Source organism: Fringilla coelebs (genome assembly GCF_963513975.1).
Source record: "Fringilla coelebs genome assembly, chromosome: 4".
In the NCBI taxonomy this organism is placed as follows: domain Eukaryota; kingdom Metazoa; phylum Chordata; class Aves; order Passeriformes; family Fringillidae; genus Fringilla; species Fringilla coelebs.
Genome location: NC_140032.1, coordinates 58,236,932 through 58,260,754, shown reverse-complemented (window position 1 = coordinate 58,260,754; position 23,823 = coordinate 58,236,932). Strand labels below are relative to the sequence as shown.

The 23,823-nt window shown below is 39.1% G+C and overlaps 1 protein-coding gene across 1 annotated transcript in view; it reads right to left on the bottom strand.

Annotated features, from left to right (window-relative positions):
- The window catches only part of ARHGAP10 (Rho GTPase activating protein 10), a 138,323-nt gene that overhangs the window by 96,419 nt on the left and 18,081 nt on the right, over positions 1-23,823 (bottom strand). The window contains exons 2-3 of the mRNA XM_084204241.1: positions 651-746; positions 500-561 (exon numbers count right to left, since the gene is read on the bottom strand). Of these exons, the coding sequence (XP_084060367.1) occupies positions 500-561; positions 651-746 (158 nt within the window). The remainder of the gene's footprint in view (positions 1-499; positions 562-650; positions 747-23,823) is intronic.

The window sequence follows — 23,823 nt, the reverse complement described above, 5'->3', positions numbered from 1 at the left end:
TCCAACCTCTCACTGAAGCTCAAACAGAAGGTAAAGGTTTCTAAGTCTGCCACTTCATAAACACAACAGACCGCATCCCAGATCCACATAAGCATTGAAGCCAGAGCTACAGAGATCCTGGATCCAAAGCTGGCCAATTGCCAAAACTTGAGTGTTCTCTGCTGCAGCATTAACTCCATCATTTTGCTTTTCACTGGAAATGGTAAAGAAACTTATGGTGGTTTTCCCATTCACCCCAGCCATAATTAACCTGGGCATGACTATTTTAAACCAACTCATATTTATCCATCCCTACCATACAGATTTCTTCTTTAGTGGGAACAAGTTGTTCTCTGTATTCTAGACTACAGAACCAGAGGCTGCACAATGAGAGCTCCCTCCCACTGTTAAGTCAGTGATACCAACACCTTGGTGGTTAACAAAGCAATAAAAGCAATTTCACCTAATGTTGATCTCTTTGCTACGTGCACAGCTTTTAACATCATTTATTGCAACTCACCAAAATTTCTCTTTGTTCTTCAAGATTTTTTAAAAAGTTTGAAAACTCATGAAGTGATGCATCTGTAATATAAAATAATACAAAGAAAGTTTAATCATGTTGCAGGATGGCATTGACAAAATATAGCCACTCATAGTCACTTCTTACCTACCTATGTATCTTTCATCATCAGTCTCTGCATCACCAATGAATTCAAATTTAAAGTCTCTCAGAGAATGGGCAAATTTTCTCTGGGCTGCTGAAAGGTCTGCAAGAAAAAGAGCACAGGTTGAAGGGTAAGCAGTCATTTTATGTAGGCCAGAAGATCTTCCTATGCCTAGAATAACCAACTTTTACAAGAAACTCTTAACACAGGTCTGCCTAAGGACATTACAGGACATCCAGTGTTGCCTAACCTTCTTCTGATAAGGTATTTGTCACACAGATTTCTTTATGCAAAGCTACATAGTAGAAAGCACTTGTGATCATGTGTATAGTATTACATCTATCCTTGCAGTTCACTTCAGTTCAGGGCACATGAAAACAATTTAGGCCATGAAAACAAATCTGTAATTACAGAAGCTAAGGGCACAACACTGTAAGATGCACCAGTTGTCTTGCTCTGCTAACCTAAATTCACTCATATACTCATCAGCACAAATACACATCTTAGAATTTTCTAGATACTATGGACAGATACCACTGCTAGAGAAACCTTTACACATAAATATACAGAAACCAAATACAATAGAATTGTTGCACTTGAACTAGAAATTCCATGGAGTTAAACTCTGCCAAAAGCTAAGTTAAATGCACAGCATTAAAATTAATTTTATATAATAACTGTTTTGTAATAGCTGTAAAACATTTCCAGCAACCCAAATTTAACCCGCTAGCATTTGACAATTTGAGTTCAGAGGCTGCACTCTTGCACTCCTCAGGAAGTAATCAGACTCCATATTCAGTCACAATATCATTGTGATAAACCCTCTGAAATTCATAAAGCTGTAAATAAACAGCATGCACACACTTTTATGTGTTGTGCTGACATGAGCAGGTTGGGAACATCTCAAGTTCTGGAAGGATTCAATTGTTCAGTACGGAAAAAAAAAGGATGCATGTCCTGGTACACTTCTACCCAATAGTCAAGGTTTTACTCACATTTTTGTTGTCAGCCAAAGGACAACTTAAAGTACTTAGTTAATCTTTAATCTTTTTCTTCTCATATGCACTTCTGAAGGGTTAAGAACTCTCTTAACAGGCCAGCTAAGCATTTTGCTCTTTAATATTAACAGGCACTAAAAGATTACCAGCTTGACCTTTTTTGTTCTAGTTTTAGGAGGGAGGTAATTTGTTTTGCAATTTTTTTTCTTTTTTTCTTTTTTTTTAATGAACAACAAACAAAAAAATCACCTAATTTTATTACCAGTCCTGCATCTGACACATAATGTATTTTATCACATGTCATACTACAACTCCTCATTCTGGAAGTTCAGTTCAACCACTTAAAAGGTTAAGTCAAATACTCCACAAACAGCAAAACAGTCTAAAATGAAAAAAAAATTTATTTTTGTTCCTTTACCTTTCTTTTTACCCATTTCTCATTAGCTCTCTCCTCGCCCATTACGTAACAGAGCAGTTCCCTCCTAAACCTGTGCATGTACCCTCCAACACATGATGTAGCAGGATGCTGCACAGGGTTGAAATAACAAGGATAAGAAGGTTGAAGGAAGCAGTAACCTAACTCCCATGTGAAAGGAAACATGGGTGTTTTAATTCAAATGTCTCGTGGGCTGAACAGCTGTTCATAAAGCAAACAGTGAAAGAAACAAGTTCTGTTGGCTGTGAAAGGCTTAAATATAGAAAATAACGAGGTTCTTAACCATCTAAGGTTACACTTATTTGTGAACTGGGTCACAGCACAAGGCTGAAAAGAATTTATTTATGGGAGAATGGTTCCAACAACACTCACTCTCCAAACTTATTAAATTTTCTTGAATCCAATAATCCCCTCCCAAAGCCCTGTCATATGAGAGTCAGCCCCACGCTAGAAGAAGGAATTGTTTATTATGTTTTCTCCTACTTGTAGAGGTGAAGCATTCAAGTCATGTTGAGCAAGGAACATGCTAAGAGGCTCATGCAGCACCAAACACACAAAACCCCCATTTCCCTTCATGAACTGAACAGGTACCATATTGGTGACTTTATGAGCCTTTCTAGAGCACCATCAAACTGCCACCTCTCTTGTAACAGTGACAGCAAACAAAACTCATAGCCACACCCAGACTCTTTGGGTGCAAAGTCCAACATCTACAATCAGCTTGAGAATGGGCTGAATTAAAACACTCAGCTTCTCACAGGATCAGAAACCCACAGTCATGTATTTCTCATTACTGAACCTGCTCAGGGATTGGAAATTACTGACCCAAGGACTTACTACCTTGTTGGAAGCAATAACCTTTTCACATATCAAAGCTATATTTGCAGAGTTCCTCATTAAAACTATGAAGACATATTAAATTCTTGCAACATATTTCCACAAATAATTTCTGAAATGTTTAAGACCCATTAGAGACAATTTTGGAAACCATCAGTGAGTGGGAGGTGCTTGGGGATTTGGGTTGGAATAACAGAATAACAGCCTGATGGGTCAAGAGAAGTTGCAGATATCTGACTATTGAATCAACACCTGGAAGAAAACAAGAAGAGATTTTTCTGGATTTTAAGAACTTAGCACTTTCAACAAAAGAAGTCACTGGAGCAAAATCAAAACAAAGTATCAAGTAGCAATGGAGGAAAACATCTCAGAAGATCAGAGCAAGAATACTGATTTCTTTTTTGTTAAGCCACAGGAAAAATTACAAGGATGGTGGCTGGAAACAAACAACAACAAAAAAAAAAAAGAGATAACATCACTTTGTGGTGGATTTTCTTGCCTCCTGACAAACCACAGCCAGAGTGAGATACCTGAGACCACCTGCAGTCAAACTTTCCACTGTGGGACAAACAACATCAAACTGCTCTGATAAATTCCAAATGTCCTACAGTACATACACAGAAGTTGACCCAACTATAAGCATTTATAAAAACTAGATGCTGATATCATTTTAAGTACTCTGGTGTCTGACTGTTGTGCTACAATTTAAATGCTGAGCATTGTTGCTTGAATTAGAAATTTCATACATGTAACTTGGCCTTTTTCCACGATGTGTCAGAAGACCTTTACTAGAGCAAAATTATTTGTCTGGCACGGACAGATACATCCTAGCATTGTTCCACACCAGCATGAGAGCCTGCAGGACCAGTATGTGTTATATAGCAGACTGTAAACCCAAAAGGATTCCAGCTACAAACACTAGAATAAGACAGCACTTGAGTACAATTAGTCAAACAGCATGAGCAGCTAACTGCATGTGAATAATGCTGTGGTCTACTGAAGAGTAACTATTTTTTTCCCCTTTAATCTCCACATTTTACAAAGTAACACCAAACTGAAAGATAAAGGAAGCAGCAATAGAGTTGTTGCTTGTTACAAGCTGTGGTTATCATGGAAAGGGAGGAACAGGGCATTCAAGATCAAAGACTGCTTTAAATATCAACCAAACACACTAACACTGCTGAATACAATGGAACCCCAGCAAACCCATAAGGCAGAGTCATTTCAAAGATTCACCTTGTAAAACACTGAAAGAAACTACGCATCTGCTAAATGTTTTGACCAAAAGGCTGAAGACAGTTTTCCAAGGAGAGAAGGGAGGTTACTCAAGGACACCAGGGCTTTCAATTTTTTCCTTGGCATTGTTCATATCAGTACACTGTACTTCTTTCATGTTTGGATGCAACTATTTAAAAATACAGCAGAAGAGACAGGAACAGCCACCTGCTTCCTCACGTGGCTCTGAAACACCTTGGTAACAAGTGCTCCTGTGAGTTTGTCCAGTGCCAGATGCGCTTGCCAGTAGATCACACAAAAACCTCGATATTTTTTCCATTTGGATTGGAAAGAAAATACTTTTGTTCCTTATCTGAGTCAAGCTGAGCCAACATGACACTATTAGTTGCTGGGTGGTGGCCAAGCTTCACTTAACAGCACAAGAATCCAATGATTCCCTTTAAGATCAATCAGTACTAATCTCAGTGCTAGCCACACAAACCAGAAGTCTTGCACAAAGCCTGACAATATTGCCTTCTAAAGCTATTCTGGATCTCTTTTGGAAGGCAGAAGAACTACATCCGTTTGTATGAGTGTTAATATTTTTCTACAACAATATATACATTTCTGCATCAAGCTTTTAAGAAGGACTGGAATTACATCACCATTCCTTAATCCTAGCTTCAAGTTTTACTGACTTAACAGATACACTCTGGGAATGACAGATTTCCAACAGCTTTATTTAACATGGATTAAAACAGCTCTGGCTTCACTGAACAACATCCTCCCTAAAAAGCTAGAAGGTGAACAAACACTTAGATTTAACTACCAAGATCGTCTTCAAACTATTTTAAGGACTAATATTAGATTTCTCAAGGTATTTTCTTTGCAGTGGGCCAAGATCAGGCAAGTCACACACTATTGTGGAATAGGCTAGAACAAGCTAAGGCCAGAGTTGGCCTCTCCCCTCTTCTTCCCAGGCATCCATCTCCTACAAGAGCCAACAAAGCAGCTTCAGAGGAACAGAGCACTTAAAATAGTTTGTCCAAGAGCTGCAGTAAGGATTCCTATGACATTTTATACAAAAAATGCACCATCTCAACACTTTAAAAGCAACTCTGTGCTCCTTTTCTGTGTCCTCTTTTGCAAGGTGAAAAATGAATCTAATATAATCCACGACACTGAGAACATGAACAGGATTTAGACATTACCTTAGCAAGGTGGATAAACAGGATTAATTTCATAACTTAGCAGATGCAGGCCATGTAGCAGAATTCCTAAGAGCAGTAACACATTCCAACTCCCTAAAACCAAGTAAACTTTTTACTCCTCATTTTTATCTGATAAATATATTGAAAGAGCCATCAAAACAAGAAAATTTACAATGAAAGTAAAACACAAAGTTACTCATTCTCATCCAAAACCTGAATGGAAATCAAGTTCAAAGTCTAAGAGGTTTCTGGAGTCCCATTTTAATCATGTCACATTACCCATGGCAGCTCACAGGTTTCTGAAAACTTGGCAATTTTGGCTATGAGGATTAAAAAGTAACGTATTACTGACTTGTCAAGTGGCTCAACTTCCCTCCCCCCTCCCTCCCCTGCATAATACCGTGCATTTGGTCACTTTAAAACAAATAAGGAAAAGCTCAAGCTCTCACCATTTCAGTTTAATCCAAGTGGCATCCTGCTCATGCAGGCCCAAAGGCTCCTCTCCAGCTGCCAACAATTTCACACCCTCCTCATTCAGATACTCAAGTCTGAGGCAACTCCTCATTAAGCGTACCAAAGTCACAAATTGTTTTACTCTTTTGGAAAATCCCTAAGAAATTTTTCCAGGCACCTAAGTGAGAGTTTAAATTTTCAAAATACAACAAAAAAGAGGGATGGCAGCAGCAATGTTTTAGGAAAAGTCTTTCAAAGTTTAACATGGAAAGAGTTTTTGCAAGTTGAAAAAAAAAAACAAACTACATGCAACCAAACACTTTGCATCAAACAGAAAAAAGGAAATTGCAAGAGCAAAATGAAAAAGAAACATCTCTAAGGTAATTTATACGTAAAAACTCAAGATCAATAAGAATTTGAGCAATCTTAATCACTAATGGAATTTTTCTTCCTGACATAGATAAGAAGCAATGTCATTCTTCTACTACACTGAAGTCCAGATTTTGTCATGACTCTCTCAACTAATGACAACACAGAAGCCAAAAACAAAAACATATTTTTAGTGTTCAATCTAATAAAAAGAGAACTACTAATATCAGGGCAATGAATACCATTCTTCCAAACAGTGCCTCTTTTAGGAACCTACTGCTCCCAAATATTTCTTCCACAGTACTGGACATTCCCTATTACCAGTTTTACTGCATGCTTGGGGTCATTAATGATGGTGTAATTCTGGGACAAGTAAAACCAGGCTATTTAGTCCGAACAAGTCATATTGTGTAGCACAAAAGACACATTCTAACCTGCCCGCTTCTTAAAAGAGAGAATCCAACTCTTGCAAGAATTTTATGATTTTCCTTCTTTCAAATGCAAAATCCCACAGTCTAAATGCTACTGTTCCCCACACCAATCAGAACAGGCAAGTTAAGAAATCTTTCAGACGTCAGCAGAGTAGACTAATTTTTTTTCATAAATATGCAAAATTGTTTAGATGCCACCACCTCCAACCATTGTTTTCTCCTACAGAAAGTACACAGTACAATAAGATAAAATATGTATCAATTTATTTATCAAATTTTTTTCTACCTTTTTTTTCTCTAGTTTACAACTTTTATCAGTGAAAACAGACTTGACTCATTTCTCCTCTCTCTACCCTTGCAACTACAAGGGTACAAACTCCATAATCCTCCGCATTAAGAAACATGTAATTAACATGTTAATTACCACATATGAAATAAAGCAGCATCTTACTGTAGGAAAAGTGCCAAGTCCTGTTGGTATTGTCCCTCGGCTCCACCACACCTTCTTGGGCTCTGGTTATTTGCATTTTTAGTTGGATCTTTGAAATGTTCCAGCAGAAGACTCCACCCTGCCAAGGGCATTTTGCCCTTTGCATCAGAGGCATTAGGCAAAAAAGCACATTTAATATCTCAGCAATGATTGAGGTTTTTCTAAAGCATCTCCAAGAAGTTCTTATGAAAAGTGTTCCCACCCCTCTGCCAGCTCAGATGCTGACTACATCTTTCAGTTCTGCTTTTCAGGAATAGCATAAGTTACATTATGAAAGCAAAAGAGAAGCTCCATTCCTGGTCCTACAATCCTGCAGATAAATTAATGCTTCAGTGGTGAAGAAATATTCCTGCAATCACCCTGACATAAGACTTGCATCCCAAAGTCTCTGCTGAAGAATCTTGCAACTCTGAGGGAAGTTCCTGCGAAGCATCACAAAGATAATCTGTCTTCAAAGGAATCAGAATTATCTTACTGACCCCTACAAATTCTGTGCCTCTAACAATGAAATAGAATGAAAGAAATAATAACTTAGAAAGCAAAGAATAAGGAAAAACAAATTTGCAATGCATGAACTATGAGGGCATTCCACCAAATTCACAGAGTTCCCAAAGATAAAAACCAGCAGTTCAGGATTTGCTGCAAAGGTTTCCCTTTGCCATACTGCACCAAATGGCAGCAAGGAGGACACCAATTGTTCTACAGTCTGTTCACAAAAGAAAACTCCTAATCAATCCAGAAGCAATGCTGGAACACACAATATAAAGTACTTATACAATTAAAAGTTTCCTTGGTAAAACTTCCTACAATATCTGCAAGTCTTCAGGTAGCCCAGACCTGTGAATTGCCTTCCAAAAGTGACTGCATTAGACAATGTGAGATGAAAAAATTCCTTTTCAGAGATCAAGATTTTACTATTATTAATGTGAAGATGCACGAATTCATAATGTGAGACTACGCACTAGTAACAAATTCTGAAATGGAAATTTAAAACTGATAGAATTTATAAAACAACTCTGATCACCAAATAGACCATAGATTTCCATTTGTTTTATTCTTCAATTAAAATTCTTGTCAAACACCACAGATTTGAGGGCCTTGATGCATTACTGCTGTTCAGTAGCAAGTAAATCAGAAGACCATACTACTTACGGATGAAAAATTGTGCTAGTTAAGTGAAAACATTCTCAACTGGGAAACTTCATGAGAGAAATAAAGTACTTAGAGGAAAAAAATATGTTTATTCTACAGATACTTATCCAACATCAGCATTCTTTGCTTTCATTCCCAGACTGAGTTCCCAGACAACTACAATGTTTACATAAAAAAGAATATATTGTGCTGAAATACTGTTTTGATTGCAAAAGAAAAATAGCAATTGACTGTTGGTAAGAAGCTAAATTGTGCCATTATAGTCTGCAAATAATAAAAGAGGTTTGTGGTCCAGGGACAACCCCACATAATCCAATCTCCACTGTGAAAATGGGCAATGAAGCATTAACCCCACACAACTCATCTAAAGTGAAATAATCACTGAATTCAAAGCACTTTTCTAAATCCAAATAACTGACAGGACACGTTTACTTTCCTCTGTCAGCAAAATTTGCTCATGGCAGTCAGGTCAAGCTGTGACACCAAACCAGCAGAGGTCCTGACCCACCACCAAGGCAGAGAGATTCCCCCTTCCAAGAAACAGGACTGACCTCATTACTTGAAGTCTCTTCTTGTAGCAAGCACACATGACCAAAACTTCATGTGGTTGGGAAAGCTGGAGGGGAAGCCCAGCTCAGCCTGGGACGGGAAGGTCACAACAAACACCAGCTTGCAGGTTTTTCATGTGCCACATCTGCTGCCACTGGGCAGCCATCATCTCAGAGTTCACATCCAAGAAATATTTCCAGCAAGACCTTTTTTTTGCAGCAATGTCAACATTAAACATTAAATACCTTTGCAGGCAAAAACATTATTCACATGGTTTTTCCCTCTCAAATGGCAAATATCTCAAAACTTTTGTCACTTGTATGGAATTACTACCTAAATATTTGTGTATGTAGAGAAAAACAAAGAAGAAGATCAAACTTGTGTGATACTGTGATTTCTCCACAGGAAAACATGTCCAAACAGGCATCCAGCACATCTGCACACCTATAATTAGGGTGCTATATGAAATGGCTACCAAATACTTCATCATCAGTAAGCCCCGACAAGGCTCAGAAAAATAAAGTTCTATTTTCACCAATTCCTCTGCTCATGAGTCATGAGTGTTAAGCAAAACTCTTTCAGTATGCAAAGACTTCAGACAGCACAGCTTTATTTTCCCAAGTGCCACAGGATCCAAGTGGAAGAGGAGAGAGGAAAACACAATGAGAAATCAGGTAAATGAGCAGCTGGGATCTATAATTCAACACATAATGACCAAGTGCCCAATCCTTGGGCTATTTATTTCCTTATTTATTAAAAAATCAAGAAGGACAGAAGGATCACAACAGACCCTCAAAAATGGAAGAGTTCACGAATAACCTTGCTGCAGCTTGATACAGAAGTGAAATTAATCCAAGTTTTGACAGAGAAAACAGCTAGCAGCAGAGGACAGCCTGCACTTCTGTCATATATAGTTTCCAGAAAAAGCAGCAGACAGCATAGCAATGGGTAACTTAAATTTGGGTAAATTTAAAAAAAAAAAAAGTCTTATTCCACAACTTTCCAAAACTGTCAAATAGGGACTTAAAGTGCAAAGTGACACAACAGTTGTGTGTCAAAAAAAACTTTTCTGACAGCTCCAATATGAGCTGCTTCTGATTAAAACATATTAAAATGAAGCTTCTAATTAGGTCAGACCAAAGCCTTACATGAACACAACAGAATATTTCAACATCTTTATTGTGAATACAAGTTTCCTTTAAATAAACAAAAGTCGCAGGAAGCACCAAAATACACAAAACTTTACCTTAAAGGATGAGTTTTATACTCCCTTTCCCTGCTGTCACTGTTGCTCTTTTAAAAAAGTTATTGCTAGAGAAAGCCCAGATGTTCAAGCCTCATTTCACATGAGGCTTCTCCAATTATTGCAATTTATTTGTCTGGGCAAAGAATAAAATTACTAAATTATTGCTTCAGCCATCAATAACTGCTAAGAGAGCTTAGCAGGAAATACTGATTTAAATAGTCAATAATGTAGTGTGGTACATGCCAAAAGAGAAACTTCACTCATCTTTGGTCTGGATGGTTGTGCAAGAGTTGGACTCTGTGTGCAAAGAAATCCTGTAATCCTTCTGACACTTCCAGATTAGAAATTTTACAAGAGGCCAATGAATCAAATGTAGGCTGATAATGTGCATTTCAAAAGTGACACACAGTTAAACTCACTGACTGTGACTGGGAAAAAACTTTTGACCTTAAAGCTTCTGGCACACAAGCCTGTGAAAGCCTCACTGCTTTGGGTTTTCAGTACATTTCTTAAAAATGAGTTTCCAGCCCTAGATATCAGTGGCACTTGGTTCCTGAATCAAAGATCACTAAATGATCAAAAAACAAAATAACTGAGCAAAAGCAGTTAAGGATAGGCAAGAGCAACCACCACATCTTCATGAGAAGCACAAGGCATGAAAAAGAAATGTCTTGCAATCCTACACAGTAGGAAACAAAAAATGTTTTAGTCTTCTACTGCAATTCCATATTTCATTCTGTTTTCAAACAAAAGGAACACTTACAGTATATAACACAGTGAGAATCTTTTTTATATTGTTTGTATGCTTCATGCTTTGACACAAGAATTAGCTTAAATATACTATTATGGTTTTGGGGGAAAGTCGAGCTGGTTTTGTTTCTAAATAAGCATAATGTGCAAAATTTCTGAGTGAAAGCCCAAGCTTAAGTATCTTTTTGATTTTTCCCTCACTTAATTGTTTCAGCTGCATTACTAGATATTGTGCATTTTGCCATAAGACATTCTCATGAGAGCAGATAAAGCAGTTTCTTGCCCAAGACAAGCAATACTATGAAAGAATTCACAACCTCCCTTAGAAACTCTAGTGCGCATCTCCTGCAGTGGAAGTGACTATTCTCCCCACTCTGATGCTATGAGGAAGACTTCCTATAACAGAGTAGGAATACAGAAGTTCAGCACTTAGTTCAGTCATGTTTGAGTTTCATTGGTGGAAGCTGAGGGAAAAGGAGCAAGCCAGCATTTCCAAATAGATGTTTTCTAAAGTGCTTCCATTGCCATTTCTGGAGTTGAGGCATTATTAAACTTGAGATAATTTGTTTATAAAACAGAAAGAACTTATTTTTTCCTTTGTTTACAGGATGCAGGGAAGAGAGACAACAGTTCATATTCAAATACTGTTCCTGCTTATCATCAGTTCAAGGATCCACAACCCTGCCCTGGTAGCCCAGACACACTTGAACACACTCAAAGCTTTAACTGCACACCACAGCAAGTGAGAAGCAGACAAAACCAGAGCAGAGACTAAAGCAACCCATGGCTGCCAACAAATGTTGTCAGCTTAATTTAGCCATGTGGCCCTCCGGCGCTCGTTAAAGAAAAAGGTAGGACACACTTTTTATGGACCAAACCAGAAGATCCCAGCTTATTCCCACATTCTTTATACAGAGTTTTTAAAGAACATCCTCTGTCTGTCCCAAACTGGTCAGGAACAAGTTGTTACCCCCTATTGATTGGTCACTCAATCCCCTGGTGTGTACGTGCAGAATGGGTTGTTTGTGACATACTGTTTTCTTTTTTGCACCTAATGGTACAAAAACAATTTATACAGGTGGATAGCGTTTATCACAGTCCTAGAGTTCTTTCTAGAGTTCTTTCTCAGGGAAAGCAGGCTGTTTCCCACAGTCCTAGAGTTGTTTTTCACTGCTGCAGGACTGTTCTCACTAAGATCTGTCAGTTTTCTCATGGCTTCTGTCACTCAAGCCACGATTCAGTTTGTAAGGCCTCTGGGCTGCTATTTCACCACCACAGACATGGGTTCCCTACTCTACAAAGTGACAAAACGAAGGAAAAAAACCCCAAAACATTTTGCCAGGCTAACAGGTGGAATGAGAAGCTGCTTGGACTGTGACAACCTATGTTATAGAGTCATTTCGGTTGGAAAAGACTGAGTCCAACCAAAACATAACACTTCCAAGTCCACCACTCATCATGCTCCTGAGTGCCAAATCTACACAACTTTTAAATACCTCGAGGTATGGGAACTCCACCACTTCCCTGGGCAGCTTCTTCTAACCCTTTCAGAGAAGATTTTTTTCCTAATATCCAGTCTAGCCTTCTCCTGGTTCTACCTGAGGCAGCTTCCTCTTACCCTGTTGTTTGTTCCTTGGGTGAATCCCCACCTGGCTACAGCCTCCTTTGAGGGAGTTATAACAAGGGATAAGCTCTCCCCTGAGCCTCCTTTTCTCCAGTCTAAAAACCCCCAGCTCCTCCTCATAGAATTTCTGCTTCAGACCTTTCTCTTGCCCTTCCCTGGACATGCTCCAGCCCCTCAATGTCCTTCTTGTCAGGAGGGGCCCCAAACTGAACACAGGATTTGAGGTGCAGCCTCAGCAGTGCCCAGAACAGGGGGACAATCCCTGCTCAGGTCCTGCTGGCCACACTATTGCTGATCCAGGCCAGGCTGCCATTGGCCTTCTTGGCCACCTGGGCACACTGTTAAATGCACTATACTCACAGAAGAGCCCCAAATTCTGAATTTGAGGAATGATAAATATACCAATTATATATACAAAGACAGGACAATAAATTACACAACAATCTGAAGGAAAAGCTCCAGCTTTCAGCAGTGAGAGCGCTGCATCTGTACATTCCAGGGCAGGGACATGTACACCTACCTACTCTGAACTTCCTGCAAGGACAAACCCCGCTGCCTTCTGCACTCCAGCTGCACTGGCTCTATAGCTCAGCTTCAGCACTCACTGGTACAAACTGTCCTGTCTGCTCACAGAACTTGAAATGCACATGCCTTTTATATCGGATTATTTATTCACAGATCAGGCTTGGAAGCAAGCAGAAAACAATCGACATGATGGAAGAAACCAAGGTATTTAACTAATACAAACACCAAGCAAAACAAACATTTGAACAAGGAATCACATGGGAATTATCATGACAACTGCAGGGTGTAATTGCTTGACTAGGTCTAGATTTTATCAAACGGATAGTGAAGATTAAGCAGTTGTCCTCTGTCCCACCCTCTGCCACAACACACATTACCATAAAAAAAGAAAAGCTTAGCAGTTAAAGTTATCATTCAAGTTATCCAACTGCCATGTGGTTAAGGTTTATACGTTTAGAGTACGAATCAACAAGAAAGCAATTTGCTTGGCTGACATTCCAGTGAAAAGGGCTCTTTTGTAAACTAGCTTTAAAATAATAACCAGATTTAAACAGGTTTCTGTGGATTGCACTAAAGAGGTGGTGCCTAAATACTCTCTGATCTCTGGTTGAGAGCAAAAGAAAGGACTCAGTCTCAAGTGACCAAGCCTGTGTCTTTTGAAACAGAGAATGACAAGACTGCGACATGGAAACTCCTGATCTCTGAGGGAAAAAAAATCATAGGCTGTTAAGGAAAAATATGCGCTGAAGTTTAGTTTTTAAAAATCTTTCTTCAGGACATCACAGGCCTTTAGAAAAATAAGTACTTTGTTTACTTGAAATAAACTAGGAATTACTCCGGACCCTTTCTCCTTTTTTTAAAGCATTCTAGCAGGTGATATAAGAAAAGAAGGGTATTTATTCATCTATTCCTGAAAACATGCAAAAGCACTTTAGGAAGGCTGGGCAATATTGCACAGAGTTACTTAAAAAAATTAAAAAGAACCTGATCTTGATGATTGGTAAGGGGGGAAGGGAGGATTTTATTTTTTTTAGTCCCCTCCCTTCTCTTTGACCTTTTCCTTTAAGAAAGCAAAGCTGTATCTTCCCTAATGCAATAGCCCTTGCTTCCTTGCAAGTTTTACATTACACTTATTCCAGCTGCAAAACAGAAACCTTTAACAAATACTTATCAAAACATACAAATTAACTATGAGATAAGAGTCACTCAAGCAGCAAAGAACGCCCTGAAAGTAACCAAAGTAATAAACTGGAGCTCCACATTTCAACAGATATGGGAGTGGCAGAGTTGTTAGACAATGCAACATACATATTTCCCAAAATTACACCTTTCCATCTGGCTCCTTCAGCAGTCTGTTTCTTCCCACACTCAAGGGGAAAAGAAAACCTACAGCTCAGGCTAACATGCAAGAGACACAGGCTTTCCATAAATTCAAAGTCATAAGCTTTGAATTTATGGAAAGCAAGAGAGGGAAAGACAGACTGACCACCAGCAGAGTGATTACTCACAGGCAATCACAGGACAGCACGGGTTTTACCTACAATTTAGTATCTACCCCCACTTAAGCACTTAAAATAGTATTAAAAGAGACGTATTGTCAAAAGCACCTTGTTCTAGAGAACTGAAGAAATTGTATTCTCCTCCTTTCCTTTCCTCCCTCAGAAAGATTAAAATCCAAGAGAAATCATTACAAGAACTACTTGAACAATTCTGTCCATGCTAGAGAAACAGCAACAGCAACATCAGACATAAAAGCATCCCCTCAGGTTTTGGTCTCTGGTCTCACCACTACCATGCTCAGTCTTGCTCAGCTACAGGGATTTAATCCCCCCCCTCCTTTCCAAGTGCCACTGTAATCTAAACATCTTGGTTTTAAATACACAGGAGAGACACACCCGCTGATGTACAGCAGCACAGTCGGACATTCATGCTTTCTACATCAAAAACAAAGCCCAAAAGTAACAGCAAACAAACAAACAAACAAACAAACAAAAAAAAACCACTGGAAGAGCAAACATTTCACAGCTGGGCTCCTAAATGAGAGATAACCATCTATTGGCATACTTGAAAAGTCTCTTCTTTCCCCTGAAGAACCATCATGAATGATCACAGTATCCTTGGATCCAGCTACAACTCATGGCAGGCTCTTTAACTGGCAAAGCCTCTTCCTGAAATTCTGCTACTACTTCTCACAGGTAGTTTCGTATGGATAACTAGAAGAATCCATGGAGAAGATCTTTTTAGCTTTGGGAACAGTTTACTTCGTGTATCTGGAGCACTAACTTTATGAGAAAACTTCCAAGCACGTGGAGTAACATCTATACATTGTTATTCCAGAGCAGTGACAGATGCCCTGACATGTCAAATTCAATACTGCAACAACAGCATGCTCAAGAGCTACTCAACACACAAGTATTTAAAAAACAAACATAGAGAAGTATTGTGAAGCAGTTATCATATGGTAAGCTTCTGAAAGGCTGTCAGTACTTTTTTGATTAAAGAGAAGAGCCTGTCACAAGACAAATCAAATATACTTTCATTTGCTCAAACCTTATTTTGGATAATTCCCAGCTCATCTAGCACACAGACCAGAAGGAAGGAGTCAGGAAACCCAGTCTTGAATCTCATTTGTGCTGCACTGCTGGTTTGTAATTGTAGGACTACACTATCAGTGAAATATTCACAAAACAAACCCCAAACCTTAAATGTCAATAAAACCTCTCTACACCAAAGGAACTGGCCTCATTAAATCTAATACATACGAAAATAAGGCAGCAAAACACTGGAAATCCTGAAGTGTTCAGTGAATTCATTTGCCAATGACAGCTGGAAAAAACATTTGCTGATTTCTGTAGGACACAAGGGATTCTGAATGAGTCCAGTGATGTAAATCAGAACAGTTTCTAACAATTCTGGTCCATAGCAGACTGCACAGACAAAAGTGGTCTGTCCACATGTGGTCCTCAGAACCACAGTGAATGACCTAGTGTACTGTAGCGGCACCAGCAACTCTCCTACCCATCTCATCACATAAACACAACATTTTTAGGTGGGATAAGTGGAATAAGTATTGAAGACAAAGTATCAGTTCAAATCTTCATGCTTATTCTTCTGCTCCTCACAAGCAAAATCTCTTTGGGATTACTGCAAAACTCTGTAAGATGTGTGAAAGATCCCTCAGCTAACTAAAGCACATGCCTTAAAGTTCTTCCTTAATCTCATTTTCAAGTTCCAGCTAGCACCAATAGATAATTCCTACACTGAAAGTTCCTAAATGCATTTCTTTCTTAACTTATCAACATTTCTTCTCATGTCCCAGTTTATAATAAAATTCTTGCTGAAGCAGGTGAAAAGAAAACCCATTTTAACACATTAGCTGTGGTATTTTAAACTTAATTGTTTTTTTAAGTATTAGTCTATATATTGATGAGTCAAAATCAGGCTGTAATTTTCTACTTTGCACATTTAAACCAGTGCTTTGCTGTGCTCTACAGGAAGATGCAAAGATACACACTACAAATTCAGTGAAAAGCAGCTGTTCAAGGTCCAGGCTGTTTCAATGTGTTCCATTGCTGTTCTGAGTACGTGCAGCACAGAACAGTATCAAAGCCACAGACCACAGCACTCAATTAGCACCTTCCAGACTCTGGGGATGGAGCTGGGGAGGGAGGGAGAAGCAGATGAAGCAGCTCAGTGATGCTCAGCTGCACAGGCCAGACCACAGGTACAGTCACGGTAGGTTTGTAATTCCCCCTACTATCACCATGATTTAGGACTACTTGCATGTTAAAAACATGACAGTATCATGGCAGTATTGTTTCTTACTGTCCTGAACAGATGAAGGCCACACTGGCACAAAAAATCTCAGACAGGATCAGTCAGAAGCTACGTAACAAAGAACATTAAGCCTTTAAAGATGATTAGCTTCCACAAGTAAGGCTGCTGTACTTTTGAATTGGCACTTTCAGTCACAATTCACCCTGCTGCCAAAGCTTTAGAGCTGTATGCCCACCCTATGTTTGTGACTCTCCAACTGCAGTCCCCTGGACCTCTAGTAACCTGCAAAACCTGTTAAATGTGGTTCAGTTGAAACTCCTCTACGTTTCTACCCAAAAGACCAAAATCCATGAGAAACTTTGAGGAGTGACACCAGCCAAAACAAATTTGGGAAGGTTTTGAGTGGTTGCATATGGTACAAACACCACAGGAAAAAAAATTAAAACATTTTTTAAAAATTTAAAAACCACACACACAAAAAAAATCCAACAAAACAACTCAGCATGTGCAAACTTGTAAGTGCCACTTTATCTTATGACAGAGGTATTTTGCAATGCTAATTTAAGAGCAGGAATGCCCAACTAAGAGAAATGCAACAGACTCACTGACTTTTATTTACCTTTCTTCTTATTTTTGGTGACTGAGAGACAGATGAGAAAATCCAGAAAATCCACATGACTGCTGGAGTACAGATATCAAGGATCTTTGCTGGTCAGTAGTAACACTTCCCATACCAGCATGACAACATTAAGAAGTGTTACTCTTGTATCATGGCTAGGTGGCATCTTCCAGTGGCAAATAAAAAAGTTTCTCTTAATTATTGAGAAAAAAAGACTGTAAATCATTGTATTTGATGGGTTTTTTACCAAATTCTTTCTACCGATGTCAGCATACTTGCAACTACAGCAGAAATGCTAGTTGGATGCATAGCTAAGACACAGATATTTTGTTTGTTTTGCTTACATAGCCCAAGCATTTTCTAGTAATCAACAAAGAGAGGACAAAAGCCTTTCACTGAACAGAAAATTGGGCCTGTCTTTTTGGAATACCTGAAGAAATTTCAAGTTTAATACCAGGGGAATAGGGAAGAGTAAAGAAAAGTGAAGGCAGGACACAAGCACAAATTGAGAGCATAGTGGTCTGGCTAATGCAGATGGGCTAATTTTAATGCTATATAAAAATGTACTGCTGGATACACCGTGTAGTCTATTCATAATATAAACAAGCTCAAATCAGACCTTTAGGGCCAAGTTGAAATAATCAATTAGTAAACTCACTTTTTCCAATTCTGTAATCTATGTTCCATCACATACTCTAGAGTATGCAAGAAGTCACACTTTAGCCACTATCACATATTTCATAGAATCATAGAATGATTTGGGTTGGATGAGACCTTAAAGATCATCTAGTTCAAAACCCCTTCCACAGGCAGAAAGACCTTCCAGCAGACCAGGTTGCTCAGAGCACAATCCAGTCAGGCACTGAACATTTACAGGGATTGGGCATCTAAAACTTCTCTGGGCAACCTGTTCCAGTGCTTCACCACCCTCACAGTAAAGAATTCTTTTCTAAAATACAATCTAAACCTATTGTCTCTCCATTTGAAGCCATTCCCCCTTGTCCTGTCACTACATGCCCTTGTAAATACTCTCTCTCCATCTTTCTCATAGGCTCCCTTCAGGTACTGGAAGGCTGCAATTAGGTCACCCTGAAGCCTTCACTCTTCCAGGCTGAATAATCCCAGTTCTCTCAGCCTTTCTTCATAGGAGAGATGCTCCATCCCTTTGATAATCTTGGCATCTCCCTCCTCTGGACTTGTTCCAACAGGTCCATGACCTTCCTGTGCTGGGAGCCCAGAGCTGCATGCAGCACTGCAGAGAGGATCACACCACAGCAGAGAGGCAGAATCCCCTCCCTTCCCTACTGCCCGCCGTGCTTCGGATGTCCAGGATACCCCAACAATAAACACACAGCCCAACAAAGTGCCTGTGACCCAAAGAAACGAAACTTTATTTTTTCCTCTTATTTTCATGCCACTGGAAGATGCCACCTAGCCATGATACAAACAGGAGAACCACTTACACAAGGCATCCAGAAATTTACTGCACGGTGCTGCACTGAACAGCATCTTGAACTACACGTGCACCACTAAACATCGAAGACCAGGTAGCTCCTCCCCACCTTCCTCCACCACTTCATTCAGCTGAAACCAGCCCAGCAGTGTTGCAGCAACACAGCAGCTCTGAAGAGCAGAACACAGAAGTCCAGGCAGATCCCTTGCTTCTACATAATGAAGTAACAGGAAATACACTTCCCCTCCCACAGCCAGTTTCCACTTCAGAAACAAACACCGGTGACCTGTAGTTTCATTAACTGCTGTCATGTTGATCCTGGAGCATTTATCACATCCAAAAGCCCGAACAAAGTTCAAACCAGCATGATAACCCCTACACATGTGACTGCTGGGTGTTTGAGCTGGAAAGAGGCCAACACACAGCCAACACTCTGCCCTGGTTCACCAAGTATTTCCAGAAGTAGATCAGGGAAAACATAATAGTTTGTTTGCATTTAGTGCAAACAAACAAACAAAAAAAAACAGTTGAAAACACAGAATTCATTTCCCTAGGAGCAAAAATGCATCCAGAAGAGCAGATAGCAACTAAAGAAAATAGTTTCTAATGCATCTCAAAGTCTCTGTATTGATCACTTCTAACCCGGCAAGTAATGTTAGATGATGATGGGGAAAATAGATTTTTAAAAGCCCAAAAGAACAACTTATTTCTTTTTTGTAACATCAACTGAGACACTATTTTGGGACATAGTATCAGCAAGACCATGTATTAGAACCAGTGAGCTGGTAATTTGATCAAATTGCACATTCAACAGACATCACTGAAATCCCTGATCAATGGCAGCACTACCTTTATTTCTGCTACCCCACCATGTGCAAATGCAATTTCACAACTAAACGTGGAACCAAGATGAAAATACCTATCACTGGGCTTGTGTAAATCCTGCAACCTTGGGAAAAGGACCACCAAGGATACACAGTACACATGGAGGAAGCACATCACACATCAAACTCATTCTTTTAAGAACGACAAGGACAAACTGATGGCCAGTACTGCAAGGAAAACTGGATTCAAACATGAAGCAACTCTGACCTGCTGCTGGCTGAAGCCAAATCATGAACCCAGAGCATGACACAGACAAAGTGTGACTGATGATATCATTCATAGCAGCTCAGCAGCTAGCAAATGCCACACACATCCATGTTCTCTGCACATATCAGCCTGGCCTCAGCACTGGAAACACATCTTCTTCCCTAATCAAACTGGAACCAAACTGGCACCTGTATGTTTGCAAACTCTCAGCTGCAAACTATCTGCCTAGCTTCATACACTTGCCACTGTTCGACCATCCCAAGCCCAAAATAGCTGCAGTTAGGCAGGAATTCTGAAGGAGCAGGGGGCAATGATTTCACACTAATGAAATGCCCTGAGAAAACAAACAAACAAGCAAACAACCAAATAAATAAATGTAGTGTATGTCTGCCAGTACTCAAGTGACTTGGCATAAATTCTATTTAAAAGTAGAAATAAATGCATTGAACTAGGAAAACTGGCTTCATGCACAAAACAATAGAACTGGGCTCAAGAGACTTTGTTTCATGTTCCAGCCCATGAACAGACTTTGATAAAGTCACTGACTCATGCTGTGCCCCAGCTATTACACAGGAAGGTACCTCAGCCTCTTATCAGCAGGATAAAATCTATTAGTGAACAATACACTCAGCTATTCAGGTCACCACATCTCCCTCTCACCGCTTCTACTACAGGTGCACTGCTAACGAAACAGGGTACAGCTGTATCAGTAGAATACCTATGAATCCTAAAATACTTGGGTTTTAAAGCATTGGGCTGAAGTTACACCGGTTATATGTTAAAGGGAGCATTAGTTATTCTTCAGGAAAAAAGATGCATAAATCCACAATTAAAACCTTTGAAAAAACATCTATATAATAAAAAACAGTACTTTTGGAACTGAGGAATCTATCTTTTAAGGCAAATCAATCTACAGGCACTGGCATAATCCCAATGCAACCTGAAAATGGAAATATAACAAATGTTTAAGCAAATCTTCCAATATAAGAATAGATAGCCACTATAAATCTTAACCTTGATGACTCTATACAGCAGGTGTAAAGAAGCAATAGCTTCAACTACATACAAAAAATTAGTATTCTCATCACTATTCTTCACTCTTTTTAAAAGTTGAATGACCAAAACATAACCTCAGAGTAAGCCAAGTGCCTTCATGTAGAATTTTCCTTTCTTTGCTGTATTTCACAATAATTTTTTTAAAGTTCTCTTTAATACTACAACCAAAGAAAAAGGGATGATGCTACAACTTTAGACTTGTACATAATTTTAGACAAATGCTGTAATTTACAGTGAAGGTCCACTGCAAGCTAATTGTCAAGTTGGGGGTTCATTATATCCAGATCACCAGATTCATATCTGACTTAGATCACAAGCAACTAGATGGTTTAATCCTCTAGCTGCAAAATTTTTCATCATGCTATGAAGACATGCCCATCAAGTCACATTCTCACCGTCCAAGTATGTGAGACAAATCAGTAAATATTTATTAAAAACTTTAACAAGTTAGCAATTAAGGGGTTATTTTAGGAGCTTAGGACTCATGGTAGTTAGAAACAGTTTAATTTGCTTATAGCCACGCCTGAGCTTCCTCCAGCATTTTCTAAGTGATAGTCCCTAACTAGAGACAGAAGCTGCCACAGTTTGTCTCCTGCAGTACTGACATGATCCAGCTCATTGAGGGAAGGGAAATCTCACCAGGCATCAGGCAGTAAGTTTCCCCACCCATTCTGCACAAACACAGTTTAGCTAAGTATGAACTGGGAAAACCAGAAGGCATTATAGCACCTCTCAGGATATCTAGGCATCTTCAGGGAAAAAAAAAAAGGGTTGAAGTCTGTATAAATAATACTCTTAAGTTTTTTATAGCACTAATTCTCTCATGGATCATATCTTCATTTTCATAAAGTAGGAGACTCCCTTTCCCTGATAAGTTTGCCTTATCCTTGATTAAAAAAAAAAGGTCTAACAACATCACAGAAATCAGAGAGAAACAAAAGGACCACAAAAGGAAAACACAAGAGAGGTAGCAATACACTGGTGGGGGGGAGGGGGAACATCACACTAGCAACTCCTGCAACACAGCTTAAATAATACACTGTGGTACAGCCAAACAGACCAAATAAGAATAAGATACAAACATTTGTTCCAGTTTATCTCCTATTTATTTGAAAAAGCAGTGGGGTTAAGGACCCCATAAACCAGAATTATCACTTCTTCAGGGAAGCTCACTTCTAACCTCCCATGGACTGGACCAAAGGATTCTCCGGCTGCTGCACAGCACTGCACCAAAGCAATCCAGCAGCCAGCTTTGTATAATAAAGAACAGGATGTGACAATGCCAGGCTATCAGCTGGAAATTGCTTTAGACAGCTGCAAAATTAGGTTTGTTTTGGCTTTCTTCAAGCTTTCAAAGGGCTTCAGTCACAGACACTCAACTTCTCTCTGTGTCCAAGGCCTGACAGAGTTAGAGAAAATTGGAAACACAAACATTCCCCCCCCCCCACAAAACCTACAGATACCACAAACCACAGGCTCACCACATTGTTTTTACGCTTTGTATATTTGAAGTTTCATTTGATTCCAGGAATTTCATCATCCACTCTGTGGTTCCAAGCAAAACATCAATAGGCAAAGTTGTTTTGCTCAATTGGTAAAACTCCTGCTACCTGCAGGAATGTGCATTTCAGAAAAACACCACTAACTGCTCCAATTTATTCTTTCCTTGAATTGTGAACTTTCTTTTGGATCTAGAAGAAAAAAATAAAAGGGTGTAGCCAACCAAATTAAAAAGCAGAGGAAAGAATTATGAAGGCAATTGAGCAACTGGCCATATTTCATTGAAAGCAACCACAGCTATTTCTGACTATACCCATTTAGCCTGTTTGCCACAGTATTCCAGAAAGACTTTTCTTCTGATACCAGGAAATTAAAATTAAGAAAATCTTAAAGCTAGAAAGCAACAAAACACATTCATCCAAAGCTCTTCTAAGGGAAAGAAGATAAGAACTTTTACCTCATGTTGCATCATGTACTTGCCTTCCCTGTCTCTCTCTTAGGAATTTGCCTATGATATTAATAATTTCTGAATTAGTTTAAAGCAGCTCTCTTTCATTTATCAGCAAGCTAAATATATTTTCATTTCTTAATAAATGAGCAAATTTTGATTTGAAGAACACAGAAAGGCATTAAGGGAACAGAAAATAATTGTTTATGCTTTTCCTTAAGAAAAAGAGCCAGCATTTCCAGATTGTGTATTTATTCTGCAGAAATGATGCCCACAGAAATCCCAGGTTGCTTAAAGGATTCTTACAACAGTTAGATGATCTTGGTCATGTTATCTACAATTTCAGCAATCACAGGGACACTTCTGCACACTCATGTTTTAGTGGCTTTCTTTTTCTAAATTGCATGCCTCCCCAGTCATTAAAGAAAGCAACAGCAGCACCTAATACATTGCATGACAGCCTCACTTAATCCAGCATTTTAATCCATTAAAAAAAAAAGGGAGACAGGAGACATGAGGTCCCTATTAAACTAAAGAGATAGATGGTTAAATGTTGCTGTTCCTCAGCACTAGGAAGAATTGACAACTTAAATTCATCCTGTGACTCTCGGACACTCAGAAATAAAATGTTTGAAGTATTTCACAATGTCTGCACATCTCCCAGTCTCCTCTTATCAAACAAGGAAAGTTTTTATGCTTTACTTAAATATATAATTTATATATTTGGCATAGCAAAACTATAACCTTTTATTTTAGCACAGAATAGATGAAGCATCTACACATTTTTTTCTAGATGTTCTTTCTACAATGTTCCCTTCCCAAAAACAACACTGGCAACCCAATACAAACACATTCACTGCTGACAAGCCATGATTTGGCCACATGACTGTCCTGCCTGTATTTCAGGTATTAGCTGTGTCAAATCTAATTATCAGAGACAGCTTGACA